The sequence below is a fragment of the Gobio gobio genome, assembly GCF_949357685.1.
Source record: "Gobio gobio genome assembly, chromosome: 10".
Lineage (NCBI taxonomy): Eukaryota > Metazoa > Chordata > Actinopteri > Cypriniformes > Gobionidae > Gobio > Gobio gobio.
In genome coordinates, this window is record NC_137116.1 from 50,547,288 (window position 1) to 50,574,095 (window position 26,808).

Sequence of the window (26,808 nt, forward strand, 5' to 3'; positions counted from 1 at the left end):
ATTATGCACATGTGTCTTGCTAACTTATAATGACAGGTTTGCTACAAATAACTAGTTTATAAACTGACTCAAAAGGCTGAAACATCCTGGTGTGACTGATAATGTCCACCGTCACACACCTGTACTGTCACACACTATCACACACCTGTACTGTCACACACCTGTACTGTCACACACTGTCACACACCTGTACTGTCACACACTGTCACTCACCTGTACTGTCACACACTATCACACACCTGTACTGTCACACACTGTCACTCACCTGTACTATCACACACCTGTACTATCACACACTGTCACACACCTGTACTGTCACACACTGTCACTCACCTGTACTGTCACACACTATCACACACCTGTACTGTCACACACTATCACACACCTGTACTGTCACACACTATCACACACCTGTACTGTCACACACTATCACACACCTGTACTGTCACACACTATCACACACCTGTACTGTCACACACCTGTACTGTCACACACCTGTACTGTCACACACTATCACACACCTGTACTGTCACACACTATCACACACCTGTACTGTCACACACTGTCACACACCTGTACTGTCACACACTATCACACACCTGTACTGTCACACACTATCACACACCTGTACTGTCACACACCTGTACTGTCACACACCTGTACTGTCACACACTATCCACACACTATCACACACCTGTACTGTCACACACTATCACACACCTGTACTGTCACACACTGTCACACACCTGTACTGTCACACACTATCACACACCTGTACTGTCACACACTGTCACACACCTGTACTGTCACACACTATCACACATCTGTACTGTCACACACTATCACACACTGTCACTCACCTGTACTGTCACACACTATCACACACCTGTACTGTCACACACTATCACACATCTGTACTGTCACACACTATCACACATCTGTACTGTCACACACTATCACACACTGTCACTCACCTGTACTGTCACACACTATCACACACCTGTACTGTCACACACTATCACACACCTGTACTGTCACACACTATCACACACCTGTACTGTCACACACTATCACACATCTGTACTGTCACACACTGTCACACACCTGTACTGTCACACACTATCACACACCTGTACTGTCACACCGGGGGACAAAGATGTCACACAAGAGGACATGCTTTAAAAAGCATTTTAAATTATTAAAATTATTAAAAATAATTTAAATAATTAAATAGTTTTGTTTAACTTCTTTTTATTCTTTTGTGAGCATTTTCAGTGTTCTTAAATGCAATTACATTGAATAATTTTAGTTAAATAGTTTTTTTCTGATGTTTTGCAGAACATTTTTACTGTTATAAAGTGTCATGAATAAAATAAGTATATAATGTGAAAATAATTGAGGGAGAGAAATGAATAGGAGGGAGAGGACGGAAGAATAGAGAGATAGAGAGAAAATGAACAGGGGTCCACGCAGAAAGGAGGAGATCCTAAGACAACGACGCAAAGTAAATATAATTGAAATGATGCCTTAAAAAGAGCAGCCATGTACTTAAAAAAATTTGATTTTAAAAAACATGGTTGGTGATTTAACAAAATGAAATGTTATTTCTTCTTTAACCACCAAATGAATGACATTAAAAAAAGATTTGGGGGTGTATATTTTTTTTCTATCTTTGAAAAAATGACCAACTAAAGACGGAGCGGGGGCACATGACGTCACCTAGTTACAGTGTTGATAGCAACAAACAACCAGCAGGAAATGTCTAAAAGTGTGAGCATCGCCATAAACGGAAACATGGACGATCATTCGACAGAGGAAGGGTTAAGGACGGAGCCCGAAATGTCAGCTAATGATACATTTGAAGTAAAGACCAGCGATGTGTACAAAGTAGACAAACACTTACCAGCTCGATTTAATAATCCGGAGTGTTTCAGAGGATACAGGTGAGAAGAGTCATGCAGCCGCTGTGCACCATGTGACTAACGCTATCTATCTATCTATCTATCTATCTATCTATCTATCTATCTATCTATCTATCTATCTATCTATCTATCTATCTATCTATCTATCTATCCATCCATCCATCCATCCATCCATCCATCCATCCATCTATCTATCTATCTATCTATCTATCTATCTATCTATCTATCTATCTATCACTGTCTGTCTGTTTATCCATCTGTCTGTCTATCTGTCTGTTTATCTATCTATCTGTCAGTCTATCTCTGTCTATTTATCTGTCTGTCTGTCTGTCTGTCTGTCTGTCTATCTATCTATCACTGTCTGTCTGTCTGTCTGTCTGTCTGTCTGTCTATCTCTGTCCGTCTATCTGTCTCTGTCTGGCTGTCTATCTGACTGACAGACAGAGGTAGACAGACAGACAGAGATGGACAGACATACAGACAGAGGTAGACAGACAGACAGACAGAGATAGACAGACATACAGACAGAGATAGACAGACAGACATACAGAGATAGACAGACAGACATACAGAGATAGACAGATAGATGGACAGACAGACAGATATAGATTTTCATGTAATTTCTATTTTATTTTTTGTTATTTATTTATTTTTATCATAGTGTTATGAATGCTTTGGCAATGTAAAGATTTCTTTCAACATGCCAATAAAGCTATTTTGAATCTTGAATCTTGATAGACAGATAGATGGACAGACAGATAGATAGACAGACAGAGAGATAGACAGACATACAGAGATAGACAGATAGATGGACAGACAGACAGACAGACGGAGATAGACAGACAGACATATACAGACAGACAAAAATAAACAGACACATAGACAGAGGTAGACAGACAGACAGACAGACAGACAGACAGACAGATAGAGATAGGCAGACATAGATAGACAGACAGACAGACAGAGATAGACATACAGACATAGACAGACAGACAGAGATTGACATACAGACAGACAGAGATAGATAGACAGAGATAGACATTCAGACAGACAGACAGACAGACAGAGACAGACAGACAGAGATAGACATTCAGACAGACAGACAGAGATAGACAGACAGATACAGAGATAGACAGAAACAGATAGACAGACAGAGACAGACAGACAGAGATAGACAGACAGATAGACAGAGATAGACAGAAACAGATAGACAGACAGAGACAGAGGTAGACAGACAGACAGATACAAGTAAATCAAATTATTATACCTATAATAATTTTCCTAATAATAAGCTTCATTATATTTTCAGCCAAAAAAGTATTAACGTTAACCCCATGTACCAAACAACAAATCAAACATATGGAAGCAAAAAACCAACAGTTCATGAAATGCCGGTAAGTACACATCATACACTGCCATATTAATACGATTATTCACACGTTTTTACAGCATTTACACCCACCGTTTATTTTTCAGACAACTTTTAAAGGAAGTCGTCGCAAGTTTTCCGAGCATCTTCTGAAAAGTGGCATGTACAGAGAAGACGGCTTCAACACTGAGCTGGACAAGAGCCGACTCACTGGACCCAACACAACCACCGTGATTCATGACAGAATCAGTTTCCATTACTTATACCACACAGATGGGACATCTCAGTAAAACAGTCATGCTAATTTGATTGTCATTTTTCTGTGGAGATGTAACTTTCTTTATTATGGGCGTGTTTAAAGGAATAGCTCACCCCAAAAAAATTGAAAATCCTGTCTTCATTTCCTCTCCCTGATGACCTGTATGTATTTCTTCTGCGACAGTTGTTTTTTTTGGTCCATACAGTGAAAGTCAATGGGCTCAAATGTTTGGTTTTCAACATTCTTCAAAATATCAGGTTTGGAATGACTGGAGGTAAGAAAATGCTCAGAATTTTCATTTCGGGTGAACTATCCTTTTAATTGTATATGTAAAAAAAAAAATCCATTTCATTTATAGCCCACTGTGTGATGGATTCCAAGACGCTTCCTGTTTAACTATTAAAAAAACACAAGCTCAAGTCAAGAATGTCAATATAGTTTATTTTATTTGGTGTAGTAGAGTGAAATTCCACAGTAGACCCGAACGTAAATGTCCAGGGAAAATTCTCTCAGCCATCAAAATATAATCCACGAGTTTTAGAAGCACTTTGAACCGATACGTGGAGGTAAAGCGGACTAACATACAATCAAGCGTGTTAAAAACCTAATGCAGTGGGGTTGAAATAAGACAAACCGTGACACCAGCGGTTCCAATCGCTCCAACCAACCAGCCTCCACCTGGATTGTGAAGCGTCCCTTTGGAGACAGAACTCATTTGTCGTTGTTGTCGTACACTGAGGATACGGGCGGACGGTATTAAGGGTTTTGGTGTTGACTTTTTCCCTGTTTTTCCTTGGAGCTGTAAGCAGCAAAAATATTGTCCAGAGGGCTGGATTGTCAAGTCCACAAACCTCCAACATTATTCGTAAAGTAAAAGGCACTTCAAAATGTCGTAACAAAATCCAGTGTATCGTCTTACATCATATAGAACACACATGATCAGAAATGAAGGAATGCAAAGATAGTATATAAACCTTAAATAGAGTGACGTTTTAAAACAGTTTTGCTTCAGGCTTATAAAAAGAAAGTAACAAAAAGCTGGTTTGTAGCACACGACAGGTTTTCATGGAGCGCAGACAGACAGAGACAGACAGACAGAGAGAGAGAGACAGAGAGAGAGAGAGAGAGAGAGAGGGGGACTCGTGGCCAGACGTTTCTGTAGCGTTGCAGAAACTGAAAAAATTGCATAGGCAAGAAAACATGATTCTGGAATCACAGAGGGAAACAAAACTAATGCAAATGGATATAAAAAAAACAATACGATTCTATCCGATTCTATCCATACGGACAGAAAGTTGAACTTCTCTGAAGTGAAAAAGACAAATATATACGTGTGGGAAACTTAAAAGCAAACGGGACTTCCAAGTCAGCAGCAGTAGTTTTGGTGCAGGGCGGCGCCCCGGTGGAATGGTGAAGCTGTGCGGTGAGCCGAAGCAGAGGAACTCTACAGCTCAGTGTCCTGATACTTTTGTGTGGTGTTGTAATAGCCGCTGCGCTTGGTCTGCTCCGCCAGCTGCTGTCGGATCTCCTCCCCGGGCTCCTCGCCGGGGCCCAGCGGGCGGCTCTCCGTGTATGGCAGCTTGCAAGGAGGCGTCTGGGGCTCTGGTCGCGCACTGGAGCTGGACGCAAAGCAAACGGAGCAAGATCAGTCAAAGATCGAGCACACTTTTTCACACTGAGAGCTAGGCCTGTCACGATAACAAATTTTGCTGGACGATAAATTGGCCAAGAAATTATTGCGGTAAAAGATAATTATCAAAAATAATGATAATGGCATAATAATGCAGGTCCACCTTTTCAAAGATCAATAAACTTTTATTTCTAAAGACTATTTAACACTGAAAACGGAAAGCATTTTAAAATATCCACAATAAATGAACAAAACAAAAAAAGCAATGGACCCTCAGTCAGTTAACAAAAAAATGCACTTGAATAAACAGCTGGGAAAACAGCAACGGATGATTGTGTTTTAGGTAGTGCTGGGAATCGATTAAAAAAAATTAACAAATTAAAATCACATTTTTTTCTGTAATTAATCACGATTAATACGTTTTTAATGTTTTGATATTGTAATAATTTCAGTTACTCTCCAAATTAATGTAGAAACAATTAATTGACAGCATATTTTAAATGTGTTGTATTGTCATGTTTTTATGAATGAAGTTTTCATTAATGATGTTACATTACAGTATAACTGAAAGCTATCAATTTCAACATTTGTTAGGCTTTAAAAAAAACAACTTTTAATTTAAGTGAACTTAAAGTCGGCATGAAACGTTAGGCGTTGCTAACAAAATGGAGGCAGATTTGAAGTTTGCACTCAGTTGTGGAGAAAAACTCGATCTATCTCTTAAATAAATGTATTTTCTCTCTAAATATTTTCTACATATGTTACTGAGCATATTTCCTCACTTTTCGCTGGTTTATGCTACAGATTTTACTTATTTTAAGCCTTTTATGGCTTTATTTCTGTAAAACTTTTTTCTCAGCTCTCCCTTATAAGGGGGGCGCGACATAAGCGCGTTCACACCATAGACCGTAAAAAAATATGGACGACGCGACTTCGTTGACTTCCGCTGACCATAGTTGAAGCTTTCATAGGCCCGCTCACGGCGCTGACATCTTGGGACCGGAGTTGCGCGGTAGAGAACAGGAAGTAGAGGCGCGATTATCAAAAGCCCGCCCACACTCTTGCAGATGCAGAATAATTCATTGTGTTGGTGTGAAATAAACAGTTATGGAAATGTAGAAATTAAAGCTAAAGCTCAAATCTCCTCCCAAAAATCCAGAAAAAAGTCTGTTAGTGCCTCAGTGACAACTTCACTCAGAGAAGCCGTCAATCTCAGCTGTCAATCATGACGTCACACCCCTCGTTTTTATAGCATCAAATAACTCACTAAAACTAAACTTATTTAAAAAACGAACACTTGAAATGAAATTATCGTAATAAAAACTGCCTAAAATGACAGAAACCATCTTTAGGAAACAATTATTTGAAGTGTAATTGAATTGTTTAGTGTGTCTCGCTTCCATTCAAATACATGGAGGGGTGGGGTTTAGGAGCTATACTGGGACCGGCCACCGGGGGGCGATCGAGGCGCGGAAGCTTCAATTTCTGACAGGAGCACTGCAGGCTTGGTTCACAAACGCTACATTCCTCAGTGCGAGCCGTCACGACAAGCTGTTCTTCCGACTATAATGGGTAATTTTTACCTAAAAAAAGCTTTTATTTCTCATATATTTCTCTCTTTTTGCCTCAAGTCCTTCTTGAAGAAGGTATTGTGTATACCGAGAAAAATGCACTTAACCACCATATTGCTACGATCAGCAGTGACAGGTTTCTGAGAGGCGGTGCAGAAACGAGCCATAGCACATGACCGGGAGAGAAGAGAAGTCGTTTCGATCGGGGAGGGAAAGTTAACGTATTTGATTAAAGATTATAAGGGTAAATAAATTTTTAAAAATTTATGAAGTGCACAGATAAATCAGTTATAGTAAACACTACAATATTAATATAAAAATACGAATTGTAAAATTTGATTTCATGCCGCCTTTAAAACAATCTTTACATAACTCCATTATAATAAATGTCATTTTTACCTGTGCCTTCCCTGTTAGACATATACAGATATGTAATAGTTATCAAACACCTTTCTTAACTGCATAAATGATAAATGAAATATAGATTAATCGTCATTAAAGCTACAATTTTCTCTGTTCCCGTTGTTCTTTGATGAACATTAATGACAGGCATCATCAGTGCTCCTGTCACTTTAAGAACGGCCACAGCCGAACATGACGCAGATCTCACGCGCTGTCCCGCGCATCTCATTTACTCACAACTCTTTAAGTTCATTTAAGACGTTATTTAACTAATTTAAGACTCCTAATAAGAGAATACTCAAAAATCTCTGTGTTGTTGTTATTGTTTGTTTATGAGCAAAAGAGAACTCGATGTGAGAAGTACTCAGGAGACTTGACGCGAGTCTGTCTGCGCTTCGAGTGTGTGTGTGTGTGTGTGTGTGTGTGTGTGTGTGTGTCAGAGTGTCCCTCGATGAGCTGACATGAGACGCAGCCACACAGACAGGACACTGACACACACACACACACACACACACACACACACACACACACACACAGACAGGACATTGACATACAGCGCGTTCTCGTGTCTTGTCGCGCTTAGAAGCATTTACATGTATAAGAGCGTGATCATATAATGTAACGCTCGGCAAAAATGGATATAAAAACGGACGCTGGAAATTATCGTGGCCGGAAAAATTATCGAGCAAATTTTTTTTTATTGTGCGATTAATTGATTTATTGACTATCGCGACAGGCCTACTGAGAGCGAGAGGGATGGTTCACCCAAAAATGAATATTCTGTAATTGTCTTCTCATCAAGGCATGACGTTGTAAAATTCAAACAGTCAAACAGACTTTACCTTTTGCAGACTTCAGAAGTAACGTCTTCATTAGTCCTCTTTGGCTCTCAGATTCATTCTGAGAGGTTAAAGGGATAGTTCATTTTCTTGTTGTTTCAAACCTGTATGAATTTCTTTCTTCTGTTGGACACAAAAGAAGATGTTTTGAAGAATGTCAGTAACCAAACAGTTGATGAGCTCCATTGACTTCCATTGCATTTTTTCCCCCCATACTATGAAAGTCAATAGGGCCCACAAACTGTTTGGTTACCCCAAAAAATCCAAAGAGGTTTGGAACAACTTGAGGGAGAGTAAATGGTGACAGGGTTTTCATTTTTGGGTGAACTATCCCTTTAAATCTGTCCATCTTATAAAGTGATTGTATCTCTTCAGACTTGGATTAAATTTGATTTTACGATGAACGAAAGTCTTAAGGGTTTGAAATGCATGACAGATTTGTCATTTTTGGGTGAACTATCTTTTTAAGGTGCGCTCACATTTACTGTTATGGGAATTTCACGTGAGGGTGTAGGGTTTCACAATAAGTTAGAGTTGGTTTGAAAGTATGTGAGCTGTGCTTCATACATAGGGTAACCAGATTTGTCATGGTGGAATATGGGACGGGAAGGACAGGCAAATTACAAACAATAGGACAAATATGATAAGAGTTGCTGTCACTTTAAAGGACAACTCCGGTGAAAGTACAGTACATTACACGTATACAGACAGGAGCCATCTTGGAAAACAGTCTCGACAAGTCGAGCCACGAATGCTGTGCTAAGTGATGAACTGTGACTTGGAATCTCATATGGTCCGTTGTTTCCGGAAGAAAGCACTGAACACAACAGAGAAAATAAATAAATAATAATAATAAAAAAAAAAACTGAACACAACAGAGACTAGCGCTTCCAAAGGATACACACTAAAGAGCTGGCGGATTATTCAACCGTGGCTCGACTCGTCGAGACTGTTTTCCAAGATGGCTCCTGTCTGTATATGCGTAATGTACTGTCTTTATAAAGTATCTTCTTATTAAACTGTTTGTACACAATGCTTCGGTTTGCATGTAGGGACCCTCATTATGCTACCGTGTTAGTGTGAGGCTATTTTGAGCCTTGTTAGTGGTAACAACTAGCGATTTAATTTGACTTATTATATGCCCCATTTACTAGCGTAATAATCTAATCTGTTTTTAGAGATAGAACTCTTTACATTCGATTTTCATGAAAACGCATCTCAGAGAACGATCTACTCGGTAACCATGTGTTAATTACCCCTAGGTTCATTTTTCACCGGAGCTGTCCTTTAAGACTGAATGCTTCTAATATATTGAGACATTTCTGGTTTTCACTGAGCTGTTTAAGTTCACTTAAAGGGTTAGTTCACCCAAAAATGAAAATAATGTCATTTATTCCTCACCCGTAAGACCTCTGTTCATCTTCGGAACACACATTATAAAAATATTTTTGTGTTGAAATCCGATGTCTCAGTGAGGCCTGCATAGCCAGCAATGACATTATATCTCTCAAGATCCATTAATGTACTAAAAACATTATGTTCATGTGAGTACAGTGGTTCAATATTAATATTATAAAGCGATGAGAATATTTTTGGTGCGCCAAAAAAATGAAATAACGACATATAGTGATGGCTGATTTCAAAACACTGCTTCATGAAGCTTCGGAGCGTATCGAATCAGCGGTTCAGAGCGCCAAAGTCACGTGATTTCAGCAGTTGGCGGTTTGACACACAATCCAAATCATGATTCAACACGCTGATTCATAATGCTCTGAAGTTACAGCATATAGAACCACTGTACTCACATTAACTGATTTAAATATGTTTTTTAGTACATTAATGGATCTTGAGAGAGGAAATGTCATTGCTGGCTATGGAGGCCTCACTGAGCCATCGGATTTCAACACAAATATCTTCATTTGTGTTCCGAAGATGAACGGAGGTCTTTCGGGTGTGGAACGGCATGAGGGTTAGTAATAAAATACATTTTTCTCATTTTTGGGGTAACTAACCCTTTAAGCCATTACAGACTGTATTTACATGAGATACTCCACATGATGGGCATTTTGACATCTGACCATGCAGGCGCAAAGAGAACTGAATTGGGGATTGCGTGCTGTCTGAGAGTCTGCTTCTGGTGCATGTCATTCAGAGCGATACCACATTGAGTTCTTCTTTCACAACTTAGGCTGCATGTCCACCAAAGCGTTTTTATCCAGCTGAAAACGCCTCGCTGTGAGCGCTTGAGAGCGTTTTGGCATTGCAGCATTTCTTCAGTTGAAACTCTTAGCTTGCTATGCTACAGAATATCCACGGAAGTGTTACTAGTATCTCGTTTGACAGACAGTTTGTTTCTGTATTGTTTCTAGATAAAATGCAGATAAAATGTAAAGTATTTTGTGGCGGAGGGGGCGTGGTTTTGCGAGGTCTGCAGCGGGAGAGAGAGGGCGGGGCCGAGCGGTGAGTAAGTAGGTCAAGAGCAGATCACGAACACCTGTGTCTCATTGCAGTAATTGGCGTGGAGAGACCGCATAAAAGCCACTGCGGGACGAGAGAGAGGCAGAGAGAGATCGTGACTGGGATTGCGGACATACTTGAGCCAGAGAGGAAACAAGCTACTCGAGAGATACTGCTCCTGAGAAATTTATGAGTCTGAAGTTCAACGCCCACGTGCGCCCTTTGTGTTTATTATTATTGAATTGGAGAAATAAAAACCGCAAGTCCCAATCTCGCCGACCCTGTCTTCTTCCTTCCCACACACACACACACACACACGCACACACACACACACACACACACGAACCTTCGTTACATATTTGCTCTGGCTCTTGTTTTAACCTTTTTTTGTTCCGTTATTATGCTTCTTGTTGTCATCTGTTGTTGTTGTACAAGCAGAATGTGGTGGTTGGCCTGTGTTGTATTTGTCCTGCCCCTCCTCCACTGTGATTGGTCGGATGGGTAAAAAGTGACAGTGACAGCGCTGCGCTTTGCTCAAAGTTGAGAATTCTTCAACTCTCGGCGACCGGTAAAAAACGGCGAGCGCTTCAGCATGAAATAGACGCTCAGTGCCTCGTTACGCTCACGGCGTTCTCAAAACGTGGCGCTCCCATTGAAAACAATTGTATATTCCAGCCAGCAGCGTGAAAAAACGCTATGGTGGACACACGGCCTTACTGCACATAACAACTTGTTCAAACTACATGATAAACTCTTTTTGAAGATCCTTGATAATTGTACAAATTGTAAATAAATTGTGATAATTTGTAAATGTACACACACGCTACTTTGACATCTTTGCGTCTGACTTGATCTCCTCCGCGCTCTCTAATGTCCCGCCTTCACTAACTGCAAGTTCATGGAATTGTAATTGGATGGTAATTTTGTTCTCCAAAATACACTATGATGAGATTGGCTCCCTTTGATTAAGCTATTCTCGTGTGACCGAAGACTGCTACTCGCTTTTATATGATCACCTAGCAAAGACAATTTAGGAAAGAAGAAATACAAAGTCGAATGAAGTCGGGACACTAAAAATAGAGCTGAAATACTGGACTGTCCCAGGAAAAACGGGACATCTGGTCACCCTACTCATACATCACTGCACTATTAACAAATAACAATAGACCTTTTTCATCCGTAAAATTTGGCTAATGTGACCACAGCTTCAGAACAAAAGCAGACTCTTACCCGATGGGTTGTGGCCGGCTGTGGTCCAGTTTCTGAGACTTCATGGGGACGGCATAGATGTCTGGATGTTTCTGAGCAATCTCCACCTGAAAATAGACAATATGAACGTATCAGAATTGCTTACTTGAATATTTTGGCAGAAAATAAGTGGTTTTCTACATGTAATTGGTATTTATAATTTGGGAGCAGGAACATTTTTGTTATCAAGGTCAATTTTAATTTATAATTTTATATTTAATATATCATTTTTTTATAAATGTATCATTTTAATATTTTTAACTGCTAAAATTTGTTTTTGTCAGCCTACCCAGCATATAGATGACTGCACAGCAGTGTACTTTTAGTTTTTTATTATTTTATTTTATTTTTATAGCTTTATTCATATTTTGAAATAGATTTTATATTTTATGTTTTCGTTTTAATTTTAGTTACATTTTTAGCCATTTTGTTAAGTGCTTTTATCAATTTATTTGTTTTATTTTAAAATACTGCTATTTAGATTTAAAAGTATTTTTATTTCAATTTTAGTTAATTTGAGTTTTTATTTATTTCCAGTTAATAATATAAACTTAAACTTCAGTTTAATGCCAAGGCAATACAATTTTTGTTTATGTTTGTTTAATGTTTGTTTTCAAAGAATATTCACATTTTATTTTATTTCAGCTTTATTTCAATAATTCACAGAAATGTTTTTAATAGTTTTAGTTAATGGTAATAACCCAGCAATTAAACAACTTTAAAATTTAAATTCCATTCAATTTATTTGTATAGCACTCAATACACACATATTTTGTACCAAAGCAGGGAACGCCAGAAAAATACAGATCAAATGAAAACACCAATTTTAAATTAAACAATGAATTAAAAATTCCTATTTTGACTAACTAGGAATCTACTGGCTGCTAGGGACACATAAAAGCCATAGCAGCAAGAGACAAGTGATATGGGAAGCAGCACAAAATGGGTCACAAATACATAAGTATTATGCCAACCTAGCATCAGAGGAGACTGACGAAAGATCTGGAAAAAGTGTCATTTCGTTGTTCTGTATGAAAACTCACCCTGGCGTTCTGGGCCTCTTGGATCTCCAGAACTCTCTGTGTCCGGGCGAAGTGATCCATCTGCTCGAAGGCCTTCACTTTGCCCCGGAAAGACCTCTGAGAAGGATCGTCAGGATTGTCCCCCTGGGGTTCATTGTCCCGTATCGGAGGACTGTTTACGAGCCCTCTGGAGCTGCGGGACGCGAAGGTAGGTTTGAGTGCTGGTGGGGGAGGAGGGGGCTTGTTTTTTGCCGGAGAGTCCTGGTTGCGCGGGTGCTCGCTGCTTGCGGGGCTGCTTGAACGAGAGTCGTAGTTTCGAGAGGGTTCGTACTTCCCCCGCGACACCTCGACTTGAGGCAGGATTTTTACCTGAAAGACATTTGAATGTGTGTGTTAGAGAATAGCACTACCGAATGAAACCAAAGTGCTGCACACTACACTACACCATGGGTTAACCTCTTCTTAAAGGAATAGTTCACCCAAAAATGAAAATTAGCCCATGGTTTACTTACCCTCAAGCCATCCTAGGTGTATATGACATTCTTTCAGGCGAATACAATCGGAGTTATATTAAAAATGTTCTGTCTAATTATAATGGCAGTGAATGGCGGCCCAAAATTTGAAGCCCAAAAAAGTGCATCCATTCATTATAAACGTGCTCCACACTGGGGGTCTTCGGTCATTTCTGACCCGAATTGTTTTTTCTTTTTAATGTTAAAAATCGTAGCTTCATCGGAAGCTTCAAAGTCACTTGGTGACTTTATTGGTACTTGGTATATGAACACACAAAAAAATTGGGGACAGGATTTGAAAAGTCTAAGTGGTCGTAAAAAAAATAGTCACACTCAGGGTCTTCAGGTCAAAAATGACCCCCATAGGAAATGAATGGGAAATTGGCAAAAATATGAAAATACAGAATTTTTTTGTGCATACAATCTACAAATCAGCCAGGAGGCAGAAAAAAAGGACTCAGCAGTGAATCTCTAAAACATCAAGAGTGCAAAACAGACAAAAAAAACACACACACACAAAAACACAATTAGCTTTTGGAATGGCACGCGTTAATTTGTGCGTGCGCGTGTTTTTGTGTGTATAAGTGTGTGTGTGAGTTTTTTTGTCTGTTTTGCACTCTTGATGTTTTACAGATTCACACCTTCACTGTTGAGTCCTTTTTTTCTGCATCTTGGCTGATTTGTAGATTGTATGCAGAAAAAAACTAATTTCCCATTCATTTCCTATGGGGGTCATTTTTGACACGAAGGTCCTGAATGTGACTTTTTTTTTTAACGACCACTTAGACTTTTCAAATCCTGTCCCCAATTTTTTTGGGGTGTTCATATACTAAGTACCAATAAAGTCACCAAGTTTCGGACCATTCCGATGAAGCTACGAGTTTTTACATTTTTTTATAAAACGCAAGATCCACTATAGTGGTAAAAATGTGCTATTGTGTGATAAAAATGCTCAATGTGTCGACCGGATGGCACCGATCTCATTAAAAAAATTACTTTCATGAGGCCTAGGCTTGACTCTAAAATGAAATACAGCTTTAATAAAAACATTAAAAAAAATTATTTTTTTAATTATTATATTCAATGGGAAAAAATGGGTCATAATTATTGCATAAATATTAATTATTAATCATAAGATTACCTCAAAACACCAAAAAAGAAAAGAAAAAATATTATTGAACAAATATTTTTTTATCTTAATCCCGCCCTCCGGGTCATTTTTGACCCGAACACCCTGAGTGTGACCCATAAATGAAGAACCCCAGAGGGTTAATAAAGGTCTTCTGAAGCGAAGCGATGGAGTTTTGTAAGAAAAATATCCATATTTAAAACTTTATAAAGTAAAATATCTAGCTTCTGCTGGACAGCCTTCCGTATTCAACATGCACAGAAAGTGTAACGCCTCTCTCACAGTTCAAAACGCTTACGCTACATCAGGCGTCATCGTCGCGCCAGTCACTGGCGGAAGCTAGATATTTTACTTTATAAAGTTTCAAATATGGATATTTTTCTTACACAAACCCATCGCTTTGCTTCAGAAGGCCTTTATTAACCCCCTGGAGCCGCGTGGAGCACAATTAATGGATGGATGAACTTTTTTGGGCTTCAAATTCTGGGCCGCCATTCACTGCCATTATAAAGCTTGGACTAGCCAGGACATTTTTAATATAACTCCAATTGTATTCGACTGAAAGAAGAATGTCATATACACCTAGGATGGCTTGAGGGTAGGTAAATCAAGGGGTAGTTTCATTTTTGGGTGAACTAACCCTGTAAAGCCTACTCACACCGCGACACTTCGTCAGGTTTTGTCGGATCAGTGTGTTACTCCTGTCTGAGCTTGTTTTCCTGATTGAAATGCTGAATCAGAATTAGAATGTCGGAGAAGTGATGTGGTGACTGTCAGCATTGGTCTGCGTCTGTCGGTGCAGTGTGAATTGGCCTTAAAACTACAGGTAAAGGCCAGTTTTAGCACTGGACCAAACTGAGAACATTTAATGCATCTACTGTATTTTCACATTAGCCACGTTTCCACCGCAGGAACTTTCCCCAAGAACTAGGGACTTGGTGGTGGTACTTGGAACCAGGGTCTAAATAAAGTTCCGGGTAAAGATCTTCCCCTCAAAACGGCCCTGCTCGCAAGGTAGTACTTTTCCAAAGTTCAGGAACTTTCGGGGGTGGGACTTGGGCGCTGAACATGCTGATCGGTTGAGCTCACGCAGCATTTTATTTCAACCTAAAAGTCTGTTGCGGTGCGTGCAGTAAGAGCCGTTTGCTATTCATATCAACAATGGAGTTTAAAAAATACGACAGATGGGCCGACGACAAGGTTCAGGCTTTATTCAGGCTTATTTGGGGAGGACGAAATCCAGTGGGCTCTGGAAAGTCGCGCGCAGTCCTACGTCTCCGGACTAATCTTCACGGTACTTTGGACTGCTATGGAAATGCAGACAGCAGCAGGTCTGAGGGAAAAAGAGTTCCTGGGACAAGTTGTTCTGGGTAATTTCGGTGGAAATGGGGCTATTGAGATCCATGATTCCAAACACAAAACCTACCAGCAACACTAGTAAAATATCGAACACTAATTGTGGCAGTTTTTCTATAAACACTGCCAAAACACTAAAACTACTATTAACACTTTACAATAAGGTAACATTTCATTGTTATTTAAAAATATTGTATATAAAAAAATAATTTTCGTTAACTGAAATAAAATAAAATATAAATATTAGATGAAAAACAAAGAAATGCTGCCTTAGCGACTAACTGACATAAAAAAATTGAAAGTACAAAAAAATACTAAAACTACAACTGAAATAAAAATAATTAAAGATAAATAGAAATATTAAAAACTAATAAAATGAAAAAAGCACATAAAATTTAAATGAAACGAAAAATATAAAATTAAAAGTGAATTCAAAATATTAATAAATAGTACTGTAGTATATAAATAATCCTAAATAACCCTGTCACAAACTAACAATAATTTCTACATATATTAATACATTTTTTACATATATAAAAATAAATCAACAGTTAATGTACTATGAAAAAATACGAATTACAAATAGCTTAGTATAATAAAAAATAGCTACACTAACCTAGATTAAAAATGCTTTAACATATAGAGTTGAACCTTATTGTAAATAGTTAGAAAACTACTTCACCACCAATTACTATCTTTTTTTTCTTTTTCTTTTTTTTACGTCAAGGTCACAGCATACATGTCTGGCACAAATGATTAAAAATCAACTAGATGCTGACAGTTGCTTTCAAGTAAACTACACTAGTTATTTCACCGCTCATGGCTCTACAGCGTACCACAGCTGCTGCGAGATGATTCTGAACTGCTGGAAAAATGGTTGCGCCAAATCGGGCCGTTCTTCTGCATGAATGCGGGTTCAGTCAGGGGAAGAGTTGTGTTAGTCAGAGTGAGTTTATCATCTTCAGTTGAGTTTCTACAAAGTATTTGGACACTTAAAATGGATGCATGCCACAGCATTACATAATACAATATCAATGCAATGACATTCCTCTATTTAAAGAGTGGGACAAGTGTCCAAACATGACTTATTTTTTTCCCCCTCTTTTGACACTAGTCTAATATCTGGTAAATGATGAATGGTGTTTTTAAGAAAGGAAAGCCATTGGGGAGCATGACATGCGCTCACCTTCGCGGGGTCAGACAGGAAGGTGGACATGAAGGGGGGACTAGCCTCAGTCAGCATCTCTCTGCTGCCCACCCTGCGGATACGACCTCGAATCTCTGGGCTGGACTTCCTGAGGATCTGGGGGGGAGGGGGTCAGATAACACTGAAAACATAGAAAGACGACTAGGCAAAAATGTGTTTGTATTTGGTCAACAATCTAGTATACTTCTGATTTAGCATTTACATTCATTCATCCATACATTTATACAGTTCCCACACCTTTATTCTGACCAACTCATTTCCGTAAGTTTTCCAGTCCTTCATGAGGAATTTAAAAATTAATTTTCATATCTTGTCCAGGCCTTTTAAAACACAATTTGCGTAATATTACAAATATTTTAGTGTTATTTATATACTGTTACAGTATTTGTTACAGTTGCAGTGATCTGCACTTTACGCCTCGCAGCTGAATAACACTCGTGCTGCTAATCTAGACACATTTGCTCCCCTGAAGTCACGCAAGGTTACTTTTACTCGTTCTGCTCCATGGTATAATGTCAATCTGCGCACTAAGAAGGCTCCCTGTCGGAAAATGGCGTCTCCCTGGCTTGAATGTTTACTATCTAGCTCTTCTAGGTGACTACAGAGCATTAATTGAGACTGAAAGATCTTCTTTTTCTCAGACTATTGAAAATAATCAAGGAAACCCAAGACATTTGTTTCAAACTATAAATAGACTATAAGTTAATGCTGTTACTACCATGCCTGCGTCTCAGTAGCTGTGTAACTCTTCTCTTCATTTCTTCGATTCTAAAATTGATAACGTCCGTAAGCAAATCTTTGTCTCATCTGCTTCCACTCCTTCATTCCATTGTCCACCTGTGTTTACTGGTCCTTTTCTTACTAAATTTCCTCATCTTGATACTGAGACTCTTAAAAGGGAGGTATCTAGCATGAAATCTTCCACTTGCTTGCTTGATCCAATTCCCGCAAGCTTTTTTAATCTTGCTTCAATGTTCTGTGCCCTGCTGTTCTCAGTATCATAAATGACTCTTTGCCGACTGGGGTTTTTCCAGCAGCATTAAAGATTGCTGCAGTAACTCCAGTACCAAAAAAAGAGAATGCTGCCCTGAAGGATTTTAACAATTATCACCTCAAACCTTCCGTTTTTGGCAAAAATACTTGAGCGTGTTGTTGCCTCTCATTTGTGTAATCACTATTTAAACTGAGGGTAACGCAGATATGACGCCATCAACAGGCGACTCCCTCACACGTCCTTGTTCCTTGGTTAAATTAGCAATTTCTCACGATTTACAAATAGTTGGAAACATTTGGGATATTGTAAGTACTCAACTGAACAAAATATATAACATTGGCCGAGTGGTTTTTGGATATTTAACACAAATATAAAATATTTATATAACAAATATAACATAGTTCACCTTTAAAGAAAGGCTTTCTACAAAACAAAACTTAATGAAGTGGTCAAAATCATTTCTGACCCACTCGCATCTTTACACTTTTCATAATTAATATAGCCTAGATAAAATTTAAAAATAACATTATAATATTTAAACTAGGGCTGTCAAAAGATTAATCGCGATTAATCACATCCAAAATAAAAGTTTGTGTTTACATAATATATGTGTGTGTACTCTGTTAATTATTATTTATATATAAATACACACACATTCATGTATATATTTAAGAAATATTTGCATGTATATACTGTATATACATTTATATAATCTATATAAATATAAATGTTTTGTATATAAAAATATTTTTTTCTTAAATATATACATGCTTGTGTGTGTATTTATATATAAATAATAATTAACAGAGTACACACACATATATTATGTAAACACAAATTTTTATTTTGGATGCGATTAATCGCGATTAATCTTTTGACAGCCCTAATTTAAACATAAATTGTTTAATGGCTACAACAAGTATAGTAGGCTACAGTACAGATAAATGTCATGTCTGAGCGGGATTTGAGCGAACGTCATTTTACCGTATTTTTTAGCGGTTCATGAGCGGAGCACACCTACAAAGAGCAGATTATTGAGCTAAGCGTCACACCGGTCCACTTCGCTCATTACAGACTCGTTCTTGTCAGAACACCCACGTATTAAAAAATGGTCGGGTTTAAATCGGGCCCAGGCTCATAATTACAGTTAATGTGTCGGACCGGGCTCGGACACAACATGCACAGGCTCATGTAGGGTCGGCTTGATTTTTTGGGCCGATCTAAGCTCTCCTGACTCTGGTGCAACATCCATTCTCACCCTTCTTGATCTAAGAGCCATATTTGCTACTGTTGATCACAGTCTATTACTCCCACATCTTGAACGAGTGTCTGGTGTGATGGGGACAGTTTTGAAGTGGTTTAGATCCTACCTTGCTGACCGTTGCCAGTTAATTTCTATGGGTGACCAAATGTCTGAGGTTAGCTCTGTTTTCACTGGTGTTCCTCAGGGGTCAGTTCTGGGCCCTTTACTTTTTAACATTTATCTATCACCACTTGGCTATCTCCTGAGATCGCTTGGCCTCCATTATCATTTGTATGCTGACGATACTCAGATCTATATACCTTCAAAACCAGACAAGCACCACGCTGATTTTCTTTCTGGCTGTATTACCAAAATAAGAACCTGGATGCGTGATCATTTCCTGTGTTTGAACAGTGGTTAAACTGAAGTTATGCTCATTGGTTCAAGTCATCAAATTTCCAAAGCTGGTTCTCTGTCTTTGACTTTTGATGGCTCTGTTTTAGAAACCCAAAGTAAAGTGAGGAACCTTGGCGTTATTTTCAATGCTAATCTTGTGAAAGCATCTTTTTTCCATCCCAGAAACATTGCTAGATTGTGTCCTATGTTAACTTTCCCTGTAGCAGAAAAGCTGATAAATTTCTTTGTCGTCTCTCGGATAGACTATTGTAATGGCCTTTTAGCTGGAGTTTCTAAATCTACAATAAACAAGCTTCAGTATGTACAAAATTCGTCCGCCAGGATCTTAACTGGGTCCTCTGGTTTTGGAATCCTTGCATTGGCTCCCAGTCAGGTTCCGAGTGGATTTCAAGATTATGATGCTCACATACAAATCATTGCACGGCCTGTCACCACACTATTTAACAGAACTGCTACATCCTTATACTCCTTTTCGCAGATTACGCTCTTCACAATCGAACTTGCTGGAAGTCCCTCAAACACGCTTAAGATCTATGGGTGACAGGGCTTTCTCTTCCCATGCACCTGTCCTTTGGAATGCTCTGCCTCTTGAACTATAGGGAAACTCATAAATATGTTTCATATGAACTATGCCATTTTTAAAGTTCAACTTAAGACATTTTTTTAGACTAGCATTTGCTTGTTGATGTTTGGTGTGTGTTTGTACATTATTTTGTGTACAGCACTTTGAGAAGCTGCTTTTAAAGGCACTTTATAAAATAAAGTTTATTATTATTATTAAGTTTTCATTGTAATTTTAGTTTTCTGTACTTATGTACTTCTGTTGTGTCCTTTAGTCTTTTTTATTTATTTTTAAATATCTTTTGTTTAAATTTATATTTATTTAAGTTTTAGTCATTTTAGTGCTTCAACTTATTTAATTGACAAAATAATGGCATTTGGTTGCCAAGACAATATTTCTAATTTTGTTTTTTTGTCATCTAATATTTATATTTTATTTTAGCTTCATTTCAACTGATGAAAAATAGTTTTCGTTTAAAAAAATTATTTTTAACTTTTAATAATTTTAGTTAACAACACTGACTTTAGTTAATCACAACACTGACTTGCTTATATTTCCAGGTTGTTCAAAACCTTAATAATGGTATTTCCTGAAATAATCATACATTACTCAGTACAGTAAATACAGTATTTAGTGATCAGTAATGCTGTAGTTCCAACATCTAACAGAAGGGGGCAGAAGAGTCAGCTTTTTGCATTTACAGATGCACATGAATTCCACATAATTTGCCACGTAAATTCATTGTCATGCTTTTCTTGCATTTACAGCATGTAATGCATGCATGACAAGTGTGTGCTGGTGTCTTATTCTCAATATGAAAATATATTTCCCTGCTGGCTTGACCTCTGCTGTCTTTCTTTTAACACACACAGCTGACTTTGTGCTGATCTAGGCAACTGTGAGGGATGCCGTTGCAGCAAGCATGCTTAAGTGTGTCGATGTCAATGTATGTGCATGCAGTTTGCCATCACTTTGAGGGATGCATGTGTCTATATGCGTCTTCGGGCATGATAAATAGCCAACGTTTTGGAATTAGCATGCATGCGTGAATGTGGAAGTATGCGCATATTCCCTGATATTTCCAGGTTTTCCATGACCGTGGGAACCCTGTAGATATGTTAAATGTGCGTGCATGTGCTAACCTCCTCTGGCATGACTGGCTCAGAGGAGCGGCTAATGGCCGACACCCGCTGGCGGTCAAGCGGCTCGTCCGCTTCGTTATCTGTGTAAGTCCCGCCCTCGTCTGCAGTGTCTTCGTAGTCGCTGGTCAGCCGGCTGTCCATGCTGAGATAGTCAGCGCTCATCGCCGAGAGATACGACATGCGATCGTCGTGAACGTCAAGGTCCCCCTCCGTCCCGTCCAGCTAAAAGAGACACATGATGGATCTTGTGTACAGAGAGGAGTGAAAACAAACGAAAACACAAAAACAAAACAGAACGAAAGCTGTAGAGCACCACTGAAGAATGATGAACAGTAAAAGCACAGAAAAACAGGAGGAATGACTACCATGATTTTCAGAAAAGGAAGACATGCATTAGGCAGGTAAACTATGGGTTTCACTATAAGGGAAACATTGAGGAATTCTGGGTAAGATAAAGTGGGAAAATGTGAATGAAGGAGTCTTAAAGTAAAGAGATGCTGTAAAATGTTGCATTAAAGTTAACATGAAACCATAATGGATTGGATCCTGGTTTTAATATATTGCACATGATTCATCTTGTGTGTAAACATTTTAGATAAAAAATATATTATTACTAGAAAATAATACTAAATTAGTATTTAACTTTTTTTTTTTAAAACAATGGGAAATTAATGAATGAGAAATAAATTTTTTCTTGATTTTATGACATATACAAGAGGTCATTGTACTACAGAAATATCCTGTAAGTTTCAGATCTCAAAACTTCCTTAGTCTAAAAACAGCTTTTATTGAAACCAAGCTCAGAAAACAACTTGTTTCGGATTTTGTCACAGTATTACATCATAGTGCAAAGAAAGACCGCCTCTGCAGAAGAAGATCTACGCCTACTTCTACATCATTGCCTCTTTAGCCCATGTCATGTAGTAGTAAATACAAGTTTTGAGTATTTATACTGTAGCACCACTGCCAAACTGAATAGTTGTGATTTGCTGTTCTTTCCTTTGCTTCTGCATTTATGGGGTTAATAATGTGGGGTTAATGCTTTTGTTATTGCTTTGATCCCATTCTCTGTAATCCTGGATAAAAGCTTCAGTGACATCATCTGTTTTGTCATCAGTGCAACATGTTTAATCTTATTTAAAGGTGCAGTGTGTAGTATTTATGAGGATCTATTGACATAAATGCAATATAATATACATAACTATGTTTCCTGTGTTGTATAAAGACCTTACATAATGAACCGTTATGTTTTTATTACCTTAGAATGAGCCATTTCTATCTACATACACCGCGGGTCCCCTTACAGTGAAATCGTAATTTTGCGCCGTCATGTTTCTACAGTAGCCCTAAATGGACAAACTACTCTACAGAGGGCTAGCTACTCTCTGTCTCAGACGACGGCATTTTTGTCCTGTGTCGGCCACCATAGCTTATCTATGTGCTTCGAAAGGCAGGGGTGAGCAGTGGGCGGTTGCAATTCACAACCTCACCACTAGATGCCGCTAAAATGTACACAGTGCACCTTTAAAACATTAAACACTGCAAATGACAATGTATATGCTTTTCACCATATCGAAAAGGATGAACTATGAATAGCCTATAAGAACGACAGTGTGACAAACAATGGTACATTCATTCATAATTGTGTTTACATGAAACACTGTAAGTCATCCACTGTCAGTTATAACTGTGGTAACTCCAAGTACTTACTTATTTTAATACGCAACTGTTAGCCAATCATAGCAGTGGGCGTTCCAAGTCTTGAACACAGCACGCCCATCAAAATGGAGTGTTTGAAAGAGAGGGCCAAAAACAGGATGGAAAATAGCTTATTACTTCTAAATTAGGATGTTTTTTTATGTAATAAACATTGAAATCATTGGTTTTCTTTTGTCTCAATATCACAATTAAGTAAACGTGGTGATATTTTAATAACAATTTAACTACTTTTTTGGGGGGGTAGGTTGGCAGGTGTGAAATATTTGAGGTGTTTCCTTATTTTAGTCTATCTTTAGCTCGTCATTTTCCTAAGCATTCTTCCTTTACAAAATGGAAAGAAAATTAAGTTGTATTATTAATATTATTATTGTTACAAGTTACAATTTTATATTTTGTATATTAATATTATATCAAGTGTTATATTATATCATGTATTTATTATTATTATTACAAGCTATAATTTGTATTTGAATTTTATTACATAATTATAATATTATTTAAGTATTGTTGTTATTATTATTAGAATAAACTTTTTATAAGTTATACACTAGTGGTGCTGCATAACAGTATTGACCACCACCTAAAACGGTTACTGTCACTGTTTTTAGTGATGTCCTGCATTTCCTCTTTTTGTACACAGTTTCACAGAAATACATCAGATGGCAGAAGTAAAATAGGTTGTAAACAGTTTCATGTTGACTTTAAGAGAAGGTTTTGTTTCAGAGTGGATAGAAGGTGGTGGAGAACTATAACGTCCATTGTTTTTACCTTCCCCTCCGAGACCCACACAGCGTGGGTCTGCTGTTCTCGTATGGTCTCCTTCAAACTGCCGTACCAGGCATCATTAGCCGAGTTCAGATCGATAACAGCTAACAGCCCGATGGGGGAGGGAGAGAGAGAGAGAGAGAGAGAGAGAGAGAGAGAGAGAGAGAGAGGAAATCAAAACATTTCGATTTGGGTCAACTGTTCTCTAGGTTCAACTTGATCTATTTATCTCACTGTGTTTCCATCAGCTGCTTTCAATCATTTGGTGATTTTCAAACTGGAATCTGTGTCAAAGTCACTTTTCATTGATATGTGCCAATCACAATATTTGATAGCTACTGTTTACTGCACTTCCCCTGAATTCACTATTTAAAGGGATAGTTCACCCAAAAATGAAAATTACCCCATGATTTACTTTAAAATGGCAGCCCAAAATTTGAAGCTCAAAATATTGCATCCATCCATTATAAAAGTAATCCATACGGCTCCGGGGAGTTAAATTCTGAAGTGAATCGATGGGTTTGTATAAGAAAAATATCCATTTTTAAAACTTTATAAAGTAAAATATCTAGCTTCTTCCAGACCGCCTTCCACATTCAACTTACACAAAAAAAACATGTATAACATCGTTTTGAACTGCGAGAGGCGTTACACTGTCTTCGTAAGTTGAATACGGAAGGTGGTCTGGCGGACGCAAGATATTTAACTTCATTAAGTTTTAAATATGGATATTTTTCTTACATAAACCCATTGCTTCATTTCAGAAGGCCTTTATTAACAGACCAGAGCCGCGTGGAGCACTTTATAATGGATGGTTTATAAAAATGCTAAAGAAAATCTTTTAATTAAATTAAATAAATAATAAAATAATGTACATTTCCGCAAAATAACCTTTCAGAGAGGAAGTCATACAGGTTTGAAACAACATAAGGGAGAGAAAATACTGACAGATTTTTTTTTTATGAGGTGTCTGGACCCCTAGGACTGACCGGTAAACAGGTGTGAGCAGGTTTTCCTGAGCTTCAGAGCCTGATCGTAGAGTTTGCGGGCACTGCGGTTAGAGCTGGGGATGACTCTCTGTCTCATCGCCTTCACCCCGTGTTTGCTGTCCGGGCTGAAGAAGATGACTATGGGATACCACTGCGTGTAGTTCAGGGTATCTACAGCTTTAGGGGTGACGTCCAGGAGAGCGTGCTTGTCCTGCATCAATGACAAAATGGGTCAATGTAGGTAAAGTGTACAGTACTTAAAGGTACATTCATATAATTAACTGACTGAAAAAAAATCATGCAACTTTTGATTATTAATTTGTGTGTGCATACACAATTACCTGTTCGATGATCTGCCGAATAGTGTTGAGACGAACCACCCCAGAGGATTTTTCCGACCCTGCGTCTTTGGGTTCTGTTTCTGATGTGCCATTGGACAAAAACAACTATAATCAAACTACATATACTCCCCCAATATGTGCAAACGAATGCAACGAATTATTATCTTTTATTTAATGGAAGCTATTATTCATTCATATGCATACAAAGATTATATTCATGAAAAGCGGGTACCCAAGAATGTGCTCAACCCAACCTAAATTTAACTTAGACTGAAAATAAAATCAAACTTTTAAATCAAAAGTTTAAAAGGAAGCAAACTTCAATTGAACTATTAATATAACTGTATTATTTATATAATGACACTTATTTATTTCAATAATATTTCATCATTATATTTTATATTTAACATTTTAAGTGTGTTGTCATATAAATGAACAATTTATTATTATTCCAAATAGAAGTTCAAAGCATGAAAATATCAGTTGCTAATATTCATTACAGGGTCTGAAATAATTTTGCATGCTTAAAATCTAGTGTGACAATCCCTTTATTGATGGTACTGCAGAGACATAGGCATGAACTCACTGGCAATTACAAACTCATTTGGAAGCTCTCCTTCCAGTTTTTCGCTGGCAGCATCAGCGATTGGTCCAAACAGCACAACCGGCCTTCGGAATCCCGCTATGGGAGGAACACAAGCTTTACAACAAGGATTTCACAGCCGAGGTAATCCGTTTTAGTCCGACTAAAATACAGAATGGTTTCTGTTAATGGTAATAAACACTGTTATCTATGTAAATAGGGTTCAGAGAGGATTAAAGAAGAAGAGTCTTGAGTGATGATTCAAAACAGCCCTTTTCACATTTTTGACTGTGGCTTTTGCCACATAAATCATGATTTTATTGGGTAATTTTTCTTGAAGACTGTGTGGGGAGCAATCTCTCTCAGTGATGAGCCCATTTTTCAAACGTATTAAAAATTTCTCAGCTGCAGAAAATTTCATTAGCGGTATTAGTCAGAGATTTGACTAATGTTGTGTGTAAGAAGTCATTGTGTTCTTGAGAAAGCTTATTGTGTAAACAATACAGGTACCATGATAAGTAAATTACCATGTTTGTTATTCGTTGCATCAGTTGTCCATATTTATTTTCTGGCTACAATCTGATTTACAAGATCCCTATGCAGTGTTCACTACAAACTTATTATTTATACTTATAAAAAAAAAATTAAAAAAAAGAATTTATATATTTATATATATATATATATATATATATATATATATATATATATATATATATATATATATATATATATATATATATATATATATATATATTAGGGGTGTAACGGTTCGCGTATTCGTACCGAACGTTCACGGGGTGAGTTCCAAATGGAATCAGTATTCCCTATTTGATCATCCCTATGTGAGCAGGACACGGGAATCAGTATTCCCTATTTTATCATCCCTATGTGAGCAGGACACGCGTGTGCCGTATGTAGCAGTTTGGAATGCACTTGGCAAAGGGAGCGGCGTAATTTCCTCATTATCTTCAGCTGGGATGTTCCCGTGACAATGCAGCACCAGCATAAATAAATATACAATTCATATTTTTAAGAGTTATATTACTTTTTATATACAGTATTACAAAGCATATTTTTATAAACATTTTAAAATAAAAAATGTTTATTTTTATTTGCAACAGTTAGGCTAA

The 26,808-nt window shown here is 37.9% G+C and overlaps 2 protein-coding genes across 4 annotated transcripts in view; one reads left to right on the plus strand and one right to left on the minus strand.

Annotated features, from left to right (window-relative positions):
• Positions 1 to 1,739: 1,739 nt before the first annotated feature.
• pierce1 (piercer of microtubule wall 1) lies at positions 1,740 to 5,419 on the plus strand. The gene is made up of 3 exons (XM_079827590.1): positions 1,740 to 1,943; positions 3,232 to 3,316; positions 3,399 to 5,419. The coding sequence occupies exons 1-3, from the start codon at positions 1,759 to 1,761 to the stop codon at positions 3,579 to 3,581; spliced, it is 453 nt and encodes a 150-aa protein (XP_079683716.1). The 5' UTR covers positions 1,740 to 1,758; the 3' UTR covers positions 3,582 to 5,419.
• The window catches only part of tjp2b (tight junction protein 2b (zona occludens 2)), a 93,430-nt gene continuing 70,593 nt past the window's right edge, over positions 3,972 to 26,808 (minus strand). For all 3 annotated transcript variants that reach the window (XM_079827588.1, XM_079827589.1, XM_079827587.1), the window contains exons 15-23: positions 25,682 to 25,777; positions 25,096 to 25,175; positions 24,755 to 24,965; positions 23,769 to 23,869; positions 21,282 to 21,503; positions 16,903 to 17,019; positions 12,741 to 13,088; positions 11,680 to 11,765; positions 3,972 to 5,169 (exon numbers count right to left, since the gene is read on the minus strand). In XM_079827588.1, the coding sequence (XP_079683714.1) occupies positions 4,995 to 5,169; positions 11,680 to 11,765; positions 12,741 to 13,088; positions 16,903 to 17,019; positions 21,282 to 21,503; positions 23,769 to 23,869; positions 24,755 to 24,965; positions 25,096 to 25,175; positions 25,682 to 25,777 (1,436 nt within the window). In that variant the 3' untranslated portion in view covers positions 3,972 to 4,994. The remainder of the gene's footprint in view (positions 5,170 to 11,679; positions 11,766 to 12,740; positions 13,089 to 16,902; positions 17,020 to 21,281; positions 21,504 to 23,768; positions 23,870 to 24,754; positions 24,966 to 25,095; positions 25,176 to 25,681; positions 25,778 to 26,808) is intronic.

What these genes read in the sequence shown, in the direction of transcription:
- pierce1 (XM_079827590.1), top strand. Translation starts at nt 1,759, where the DNA reads ATGTCTAAAAGTGTGAGCATCGCCATAAACGGAAACATGGACGATCAT. An exon ending in GAGTGTTTCAGAGGATACAG is followed by an intron (nt 1,944 to 3,231) that starts GTGAGAAGAGTC and finishes TTATATTTTCAG; the next exon opens with CCAAAAAAGTATTAACGTTA. An exon ending in CAACAGTTCATGAAATGCCG is followed by an intron (nt 3,317 to 3,398) that starts GTAAGTACACAT and finishes TTTATTTTTCAG; the next exon opens with ACAACTTTTAAAGGAAGTCG.